The sequence below is a fragment of the Trachymyrmex septentrionalis genome, unplaced genomic scaffold (assembly GCF_001594115.1).
Source record: "Trachymyrmex septentrionalis isolate Tsep2-gDNA-1 unplaced genomic scaffold, Tsep1.0 scaffold212, whole genome shotgun sequence".
Taxonomy (NCBI): Eukaryota; Metazoa; Arthropoda; class Insecta; order Hymenoptera; family Formicidae; genus Trachymyrmex; species Trachymyrmex septentrionalis.
Window position 1 is genome coordinate 113092 of NW_017305310.1, and position 9681 is coordinate 122772.

A 9681-nucleotide genomic window follows, 5' to 3' on the forward strand; every position below is an offset into this window, starting at 1 on the left:
CTGTAAAATAATAGAAGTTCACGTTTAGCATCGTTCATTTCTTAACACTCAATTTCTTAACACTCGAGAAAAAGCGCGTGAAAAATATTTTGAAAGTTTAAAAATGTCATGCGCGTATCTCTTGGAAAAGTTTTTATCTTGCGTTTCTCGAAAATGTGGAAGCGAATTTTATAGTAAGTAATAAGAAAAAGAGAACTGAAGCCGCGAATTAATTAATAAAGTAACTGCTGCAGAAAAGGTGTAACTAAATACGCACAAGATAAAAAAACAAAAGTTATTCTTTTTTTAACATGGAGATTTTACGACTAATCGATTGAAATATAAGACTATTCTTTCCTTTGTGCGCGAAAATGGTGCACGGTACAGAGTGGCATTTCAAACGATCCTATTTTGCATTAAGTAGAACTTTCCGTGACGTGCGTCTTAGATTCATGATATTGATTAAAATTTATGTTCATGTTTGTGGCAGATGATAAAACTAAACTTTGTAAAACATAACTATTCCTCATTTTTCTCGTCACATACTCTGCACACCTTCACTATAACTTTCATATAAAACTTTCTTTGCAAGACAATAGACGTCAATCGAAGCAATCTAGTTTATACTTTCTACAATATACAGAAATCTTATGTTACAACATTGCAGTTGAAATTTGATGATATTTTATAAAACTATGGCGAATATTCAAGTGAACAGACCACGAAAAAAATTGTCTGCACTAAAAGAGTAATTTTACTGAACAATCTAAAAATTTGGCTAGATACAGATCTAAAAATAATTTTGTTGGGACACATCAACAGAATTTTGCAGGAATCTTAAGCACGACGAGGAATACTACTACAAAATGTTTTGATATTCTAACAACCAAATTTTGTCCTGCCTAATCATTTTAGTGGTAAAACAAAATTATATTTCAGATCCAGCTAAATTTTAGATTCTTCAGCAAAATTGCTCTTTCAATGTGATACCAAAGTCGTCCTGCATGTAAAAGACTTCGCTAAACTCGCGGCGAGCAACGAAAGTTGCTAACTTCGCTTTACAACGTGCTAATATTCATGAACATGTTTGGAAAGACTTACCATTGTAACGAAGATCCACATCGTTGCAAGGTCGTGGGTAGAAGGAACCGAAATAACGTCACGCTAGCGACCGGAAGACTCGGGCTGCGCGAGTCTGAGGAAACTTCGCAAAAGGAACGAGATCGTACCTGCCGCTGCGCGGAAGGCGGACATCGCGTGCAATGTCAGTTGTTTTCAGCATATTACGTGCGTTCCGCGACAACAGGGGGCCAACGAGCGAGCGAGGTTCCAACTTGGGAGAGACACGATAGTCCAATGCCAAACTGCTTTTCGCTGGTTCAGTCCGTACCTGGTTTCCTGACCCGTTTGCACGACAGCTATTTACGAAGCATAATATTTTGCGTCAGCAAAATTTCACATTTACGATCGCTCGTCCTCGTGAATTTGTAAGAAGCGTCGCTAGAGTTTCCGACGCAGAGCGTCGTTTCATTCTTCGAGTTGCTGTTGCATAATTGATACATTGTTAATAACCCGTCTAGAAATTTCATCAACATATTTAATTCTTTTTATTCCGTTTATAATCGATAAATATAATTTTAAACAGACAGACACACCTACATCTATCAAGATGTAATATATTTGCTTATAAATAAATATTATTATTTAAAAATTATATTAAACTTTCTATATAATAGAAGAAAATATTCAAGTGTCTTTTGATATTGTGAACAGAAATGACTACTCCGGAAGCGTCAGCTGATTTCCGACTTGAATATATTGGCGGTTTCGTGCAGAAGAGTTTGAAATTAAAGCCAGAAAAATGGGGAAGATTATTACTGACAGAAGAATATCGGAACGTGGTGTTGGACTTTTTGGACAAGCCGTTACCAATCGCCCTTTTTGTCGTTTTAACACCAAATGCACAATTAGTGGCGTCTTCCAGTTTTCCCATACCGTGTCAAAGAACAAAGGGTGAGTTTTTATCACTGTAATTTATTGTTGAAACTTATAATAATTAGAAATTATATTTTAACAGTAATTAACTCGGAAGTGATCGCGTTATGGTCATTTTGCCGTATTCTTCTATTTTCTATTTATATCTTTCAATTTATTGGCACTATTATATTTGTACCTTTACGTAAATGTTCGTTAATGGTTTTTCGTATAGTATGCGAAAATCGATGACGTAAACACGCTTATATCTACATAAAATCTGATATGTTTGTAATCGGTCGATCTAAAAGATCGTAGCGGTGCGTTAGTCTTTTTTTTCTTCTTTTATTGACTCTCGCAGCCAGCCCGACGATCTCAAAAATTAGTTTGAAAATGCAGGTAACAAATCGAAAAAAGGAAACAATCACGAAAAAACTCAGCAGCTTGACAAAAATTAGGAATGACGCAATACGAGACGGAACACGTCCGTCCCGGTACGCAATAATATGTAAACTTACGTTAGTATAATATAATTAGTGTTTGTAGTCTCATTTTCTTATTACTTATAGTAATTATAATCATATATGTATTCTAGTTATAACACATATATGTGCGAAAATATATTTCGGTCAAAATAACCAGGACGCGCCTACTCTAACGTTAGTTTTGAGACGCATCTACTCCCGGGTTAAATATTGTACTAAGAATTTTCTATTCCATTTCAATGCCGATTTATTCGACGTAAATATATTATAAGCATTTATATAATATTAAAAAGAAATAGAGAACATTTATGTTATTGTTACAGGAGTTTACGCAGTCAAAGTAACACAAGCGCCGTTACCGAAAGACAAGGAAACATGTTCGGCCATGTTAATCGTGGGAGATCTATCTCATCGGATTGTTGATCAATTGGCTACGTTAGTGGATAATATCGTCGCTCCTCTTCTCACAAAGCCGGAAAATCATAAAGACTTGCCGGAAGTAGCGATTCATGATATATGTAAACATGTGCATGCTCTTCGTGGTACATTGTATCAGGTAGTAAGCAATCAATAGTTAAATCTTTTTAATTTTTTTTCAAATAAAATAAAAATAATAGAAAATATTTGAATGGACAGGTAAAAGGTCAGGTGAATGGACGAACGGTGCTACCGATGCCAGCTGGTCTTGAAAAGGTGACGGAAGTCGAAAGATTGGTTTCTGTAGAAGGACCGCAAGCGGTTGATTTATATCTAAAAAGTGCTATAGAAGGTGTGGTGATAAAGTGGGCTTATTTAGTGAATGATGTGGTCACTCGTGAATCAAGCGTCGCGTTCGATAACGGACAAAATCCGACACCCAATGTTGAGCTAGAATATTGGTCTACCAGATTGGCAAATTTAAGGTATCAAATAATAAATGATGTATTTTTCATACGGCACTTTTATAAGGCAATCAAATAAACATTTTCTTTTTACGGTATATCACATAAAAGTATTTATTATCGCGCGCATTTTTTGCAGATACATCTATGATCAATTGCAAGAGGGTCGTGTGAAAAAGATGGCGACAATTCTTGAGAAAACTGACAGTGCGTATTTTCCTTGTTTTCGTACGTTGTTTGACAATGTTGTCTCCTCGTTGGCCGAAGCGAAGGATATATCATTGTACCTAATGCCTCTGGCGAAATGCTTCAAGACTGTAGAAGAGATTGACTTTGCCGAAGCTAAGCCGCTGATGGCAACTCTGATACATTCGCTCGGATTAGCGTGGGCAAAGTGCAAGAGTTATCAAAGCTCTAGCAAACTCATCATCATGCTGCGGCAGATATGCAATTTATTGATACAGGAAGCACGCCGGTTTCTCGATCCAACATCAATATTTCAAAGCGATGTCGACGAAGCTCTCCAGCGAGTTAAAATATCGAGAGGTTAGTGGCCATTTGTTAAATTAACCTATTACATATGATTCTTTAATGGAACATGTACATAAATATTGGTTTTTGGATAGTACGAATCTATTTTACTACGAGATTTAACGGACTTATTTATACAACGTTAATCACATATTATTAACAAAAATAGTAATTAAAAATGCCCTTTTGCTTCTCTTTACATAGTACAATTTATATCTGACAGATTAATAACGTGACTGATACTATAACGTAGTATGCTTTGTAAGCTGCACTGTCATAAATGTATGCCGTATAATGCTACAATGGTATATATCTTTTTTTATTATATCTTATCGACTTATAAATGTATATTATATATATCATTTGCGTACTAATAGTAATCATCGCGGAGACGCACATAGGCAATTTATTTATATATAATTTGTGATGCTAGTTGTAATAGTAAAAAGTTGAAATATTTGAAATTTTGTCTTTATTATTTATTCGACAAAATTAAAATAATAGCACTCGTTAAGTTGCTAGGCTTAAACAGCCCTTCTAAATTATATATACTTTTAAAAATATTAAACATGAAGGGAACAGGCCTATATTGCAAAACAACAGTATTTACTTTTTTTTAATTTCAACTGCAGTTAATATCAAAACTTCTAGCATAAGTAAAATCGTTTCTTATGACAATTACTAATTCTCGTTGATCAAATTTCGAATTAATTTAAACATCATAAATGTAAGTTATTTAATTTGTTTAATTAAAAAATTGTTTAACGTAAAAAAATTGTATGGTGTGTGTGTGTGTGTGTGTGTGTGTGTGTGTGTGTGTGTGATGGACGTGTGTGTGTGTGTGTGCGCGCGCGCGCGCGCGTGTGTGCGTGTGATGGACCTGCGCGTGTGTGGTGCACGTGGGTGTGTGTTAGTGAATATAATTAATATTTGGCCTCAAAATCGCATTACTCATGTACCCTTCAAAATTTATAATTTTAAGTCAACGTTTCATTCTTATCAGATCAAACTTTGCCAAATTCTTCAGAGAGTCGTGTCTCTGAAACAACTAAACCCACGTGACGACCTCGGAAAATTTTTAAATATTAAAATCGGCCACAGAGAATAATTATTCTTCATTGTTCTTTTATTATTGACGCGTGAGAATAAATAAATAATTTAATGCATTTATCAGATAATTTTATTATAAAATTTTTGTACAAAACATTTTTTAACATCTTGAAAAGTTTCTGAGACATAAACAAAAAAGCTAAAACCTTCAAAATAAACGTTTTTCCCCATTTTGATGTAAATAAAATTTAAATAATTACATATTTCTATAATTTAAAAAGATTCAATAACAGAAACATAAATACATTGAAATAATTTAAAAAATTATCCAAATTAACAAATAACTGATTTATGATTTTACACAGAGAATGGAAGTAGCTCATTAACCTAGAACTCGAAAACCTGTAACCGAATGTGCTCGAATGTTTTAAAAAAGAGTAAAGTTCAAAGAAAATCGAACGTCTGGTTATCCTACTTGAAGTAACTTATTATATTTATAACAAAGTTATAGTTAGAGTTACCTTTCTCATTGTCAGTAACAAACTTTATTTCTTTTTTTTATTTATATGTTCGTAAATTACATTCATTACATTTTATTGGTAATTAAATTAATATTTATTTCATTCATGATATTTGCTAATCAATACGTACGAACACATTTCAATGTATTTATTTTTTTGTTATTGAATATTTTTTAAAATTATTTTTTTAATTATATTCACATTAAAAAAAAAAAATAATTATTTTGAGAGTTTTCAGCTTTGAAGTCCATTCAGTACAATTTTTTTATTCAAAAGAGATATTAATTTGAAAATAACCATAATGTATAATGTCTATTTCACATTACTTTTTGATTTAGTATGATTCGAGTATATAATAAGTGCAAAATTATTCGTGCAGAGAAAATACTATTTAAAAAGCTTTGGTTTTAAAAAGTAAATATTATCCAGCGAGAAATAAATCGAATTCATGTCGAATCGATCTCAATACCATTTAGACGTCGATTCGACATATAATTGATGTTCGTTTTCTTGCTTCTGGGTAATTAACAACTTACTCATAAAGAATAAAATAGACCGTTTATTTCCCAAAATTAAATATATCAAAAAATATATTAATTATAGAAAATATATTATTTAAAATATAAGTGAAAATTAAAAATTGTATAAGCTCGATGCTTAAAAATATTTGTACAGTCAAAGAAGTAAACTTTTGAAATCAGAAACATGGAGCTCATTTCTTTATGTTAGAACAGAATGTATTCATTATGCAAAATTGCTAAGAAATGTTTAATTATTTATTTTTTACAATTAAGACTTTTTTATATAAAATTTTCTTGGCCAAATACTTTTTGCACTTACTCTATATGTATGATAAATAAATTACTAAGTACAAATAAAATTACTTGTACACAATACAGAATTAAACAAAATAAAATACATTTCTCTTTCGTATATTATAGATGAAAATATCTATATAAAAATTGTAATATCTTGAAAATAAAAAATCGGACCGAAACAAACCAAGATAAATTTAAATATTAAAAGTTGATGCTTTAATGTAACATTAATGAAATTTTTATATAAAATTCGCCAATATTACAATGTTAGAAAAACGCTTCAAGTAATATCTTATATAATATTATACGAGTCATATAAAATATGAGGTGCAGAAATAAAAAAAGTTTAAACGCAAATGATCATTCAGTTCCGAAACAGTCAATTCAATCGTCAGTAAATGTTCTTGTTTTTACATAATATGTAAATTAACCTTGTCTAAAAGGAGGTCAAAAATTTTATTAAAAAATTAATTGTCGTCTGAATTAGATAATTTTACATATTCTGCCAAATTAGAATCGGAAAGATTCTCCGCAATATGGTCCAATGAAATCGAAGCATTTGGTGTGAATCTGTTGAGTTATAGGTAATGACAAAAATGTAATAAAATATATGGTATTTAACGTAATTATAATTATATGACACGACAATTATATGACTGTTATTACTTTTAAAAAATGTTGAATTTAAACATATAATCCTTATAAACATTTTTTTGGCAAAAAAAAATTTTACAATAAATAAAGTTATACTACTAAAAATATCAAAAAATAAACAATATCAAATACTGAATCTTATTCAATCATACATGTGAAAACACAAGCAATAGAGAGAAATGCCTTTTACGGTTTTAATTTAATATTAAGTGCTTGTATAATTCTGTGTGAATTTATATACTGTATAATGTATGTATATCTTTTATACTGCGTGCCGAAGTGATCTTTCGGTCTTGAAACATAAACTGTACTAAACTATCTACAATGATATCACGAATTACGTTGACTATCAATTTAAATCGTGATATTACTGTGATAATGTAGTAGAATTAGCGTTTCAAGCATGGTGGAACGGATAACATGATGTGTGGAAAGTGTCACTTTCTAAAACTCTGCCCTCTCCGTCTATGGATTGTCATAAGAAGAATACTGAATAATCAATTGTGAAACGCTAAAAAACAGAGGATACATCTAATTTATTTTTATTTTAAAACTGTCTTAAATAATGTCTTGAGATGCTAATTCAATCTTCGGATTAATTTATAACATCTTAAGACTGTACTTATAACAGTCTTAAGTGCAAGATTTATCTGATTACCGGTCTGTTTCGCGTTGTGAAATTACTGAATCTTTCCTTGTGCGAGGGATTCTAAAGTGAAGCCCGAACTCACTATTTTACAACATATTGATTTATCTATATATACTACCACACCAATATCTCATTCGTACTACGATTCACGCAGTCGCATGTTGTTTGTGTCAATTTTTAGTATAATAAATTCGTCGCAATAATATGTCTAAGTCTATTTCCAAGAACTGTTGTTATGATATTGACAGCTTTAACGCCATATTGGACTAAGAAATGGTAAAGATCTCAATTTCAACAATTTTTTCTCGATCTCGATGTAAAGCTCACAGATACTTATTAAAGCAAATATGATTTAATCGTGGAAATCTATCTTCAAATTTATATACGAAGAAATAATTGTTATAAAAAATTATTGCGTTTCATCGGTAATACAGACGATTTTAGGATCTCCTTAAGATCTAACTAAAACTATTAAAAACGTTTATCTCCATTGCTTATGTTTTATTAAAAAATAATTTTTAAACTGTCTCCATATTCTTTTTCTCTCTAGATTCCTAAACATTCTATACATATTTCTAAATCTATTTAAGTGTAAACTACAGCAGACTAAGTACAATGATACATCAAAATTAGAATACTTAGATAAATTAAAATACTAAGAATATTTAAATAATTTTCACAGTCTTCTAATAAGAGACTCATAATTTAAAAAACTACATTAAGCTACAACTATTAGTCAATCTTACAACAAACGGTGCAATTTTTCTTGTTGGCTACGTTTAGAAACGCCACTCGAGTACTCTTGTGCACCACTTTGGGCTTTTTTAACATAAGATAACAATATTTAACTGTGTTAAAAAAAAAGATTAACAAATGATACACAGGGGCACGCGGATAACATTAATAATCTTTAGTATACATGAAATATACTTACTTGTGATTTCATTTTAAGCGTCCTTTTAAATCAATTGCACATGTGAACCGAACTGTTGCTTTACATTCTTTACATGTTGTCTCTGTGTCGCGTTTTATAGTAAAAAAGTTCTAAACGCAATCGAATTCAATCTTTTTTTCTCCTTTTCTATTAATTTATGCCTCTACCGAGTGTTTATGTAAAATATCTAAGCGCCGAATATATATAATGTAGTTCTTATTACAATGATGGCATGTTACTTCATTACTTCTTGTTAGTATTTGGTAATGACCAGCGACGTATCTAGCGACGAACTGGGTTTAGATTATCTGTCGCCTTCCTGAAAAAATAACTTCTCTGAATGGCTATACATATTATAAAGATGATTAATGAAACAATAACTGTATGTTTCCCGTAATAGATAGATTACATTTGTGTAGAAAATTTAATGTTTATGATTTACATATGTATTTAATACAAAGCAGTTATAGTTACTCATTAAGTGCTTCTGTAGATTCGTGTAATTGCTAATTAGATAAGTTTAATGGTTCTTGATGTTCCGCTTCACTTATATCCCAGTTTGCATGGTTATTTGAATTGCTTTCGTTATTTATAGCACTATCGGGACTTGGACCAAATATCCTACAATTATGTAACAAATGATTTAGAAAGTGATAAAAAATACAGTAAATATATTGTTTTCAATTATATGCACTACTCCACAAAGAACAAATTATGAGTTTTAAAAATCTTATTATACGAATATTTAAAACCAATGTGGAATGTAATCAAGTAAATTCAAATATTCTGTCAATCGAATCATTCTTGGGAAAAATAATAATAATCGATTATTACTAATTTTTTATACGTGATGATAGTAAGTTTAAATTCTGGGATGAATTTAGTATTCAATAAAACTACAAAATATAGAGTTATGTACGATTAGTACGAATGGGTTTATATCGTATTTGCTGACACGCATGTTTGATACATTTTTCCATAATGGCTACCCTAGTCTCCATTTTATTTTCTCTAGTTAATATTAATAGTTTTATTACAACCAGTTTTATATTTCTCGTACGTTTATCAATTATCTTCCTATTTGCGGAATATACTTACTTGTGAATGTTGTTTAAGTGTCTTTTTAAATAAACTGCTCTTGTGTATTTGATTGTTGCTTGACATATTTTGCATGTTGCGTCTGAATCGTCTTCTATGGTGAAATA

General features: G+C 30.8%; 1 protein-coding gene across 1 annotated transcript in view; it reads left to right on the top strand.

Moving 5' to 3' along the window:
* The first annotated feature begins 1754 nt into the window (after nt 1-1754).
* The window catches only part of LOC108748145 (dynein beta chain, ciliary), a 32397-nt gene continuing 24470 nt past the window's right edge, over nt 1755-9681 (top strand). Inside the window, exons 1-4 of the mRNA XM_018486174.1 lie at nt 1755-1992; nt 2762-2994; nt 3075-3340; nt 3459-3865. Of these exons, the coding sequence (XP_018341676.1) occupies nt 1755-1992; nt 2762-2994; nt 3075-3340; nt 3459-3865 (1144 nt within the window). The remainder of the gene's footprint in view (nt 1993-2761; nt 2995-3074; nt 3341-3458; nt 3866-9681) is intronic.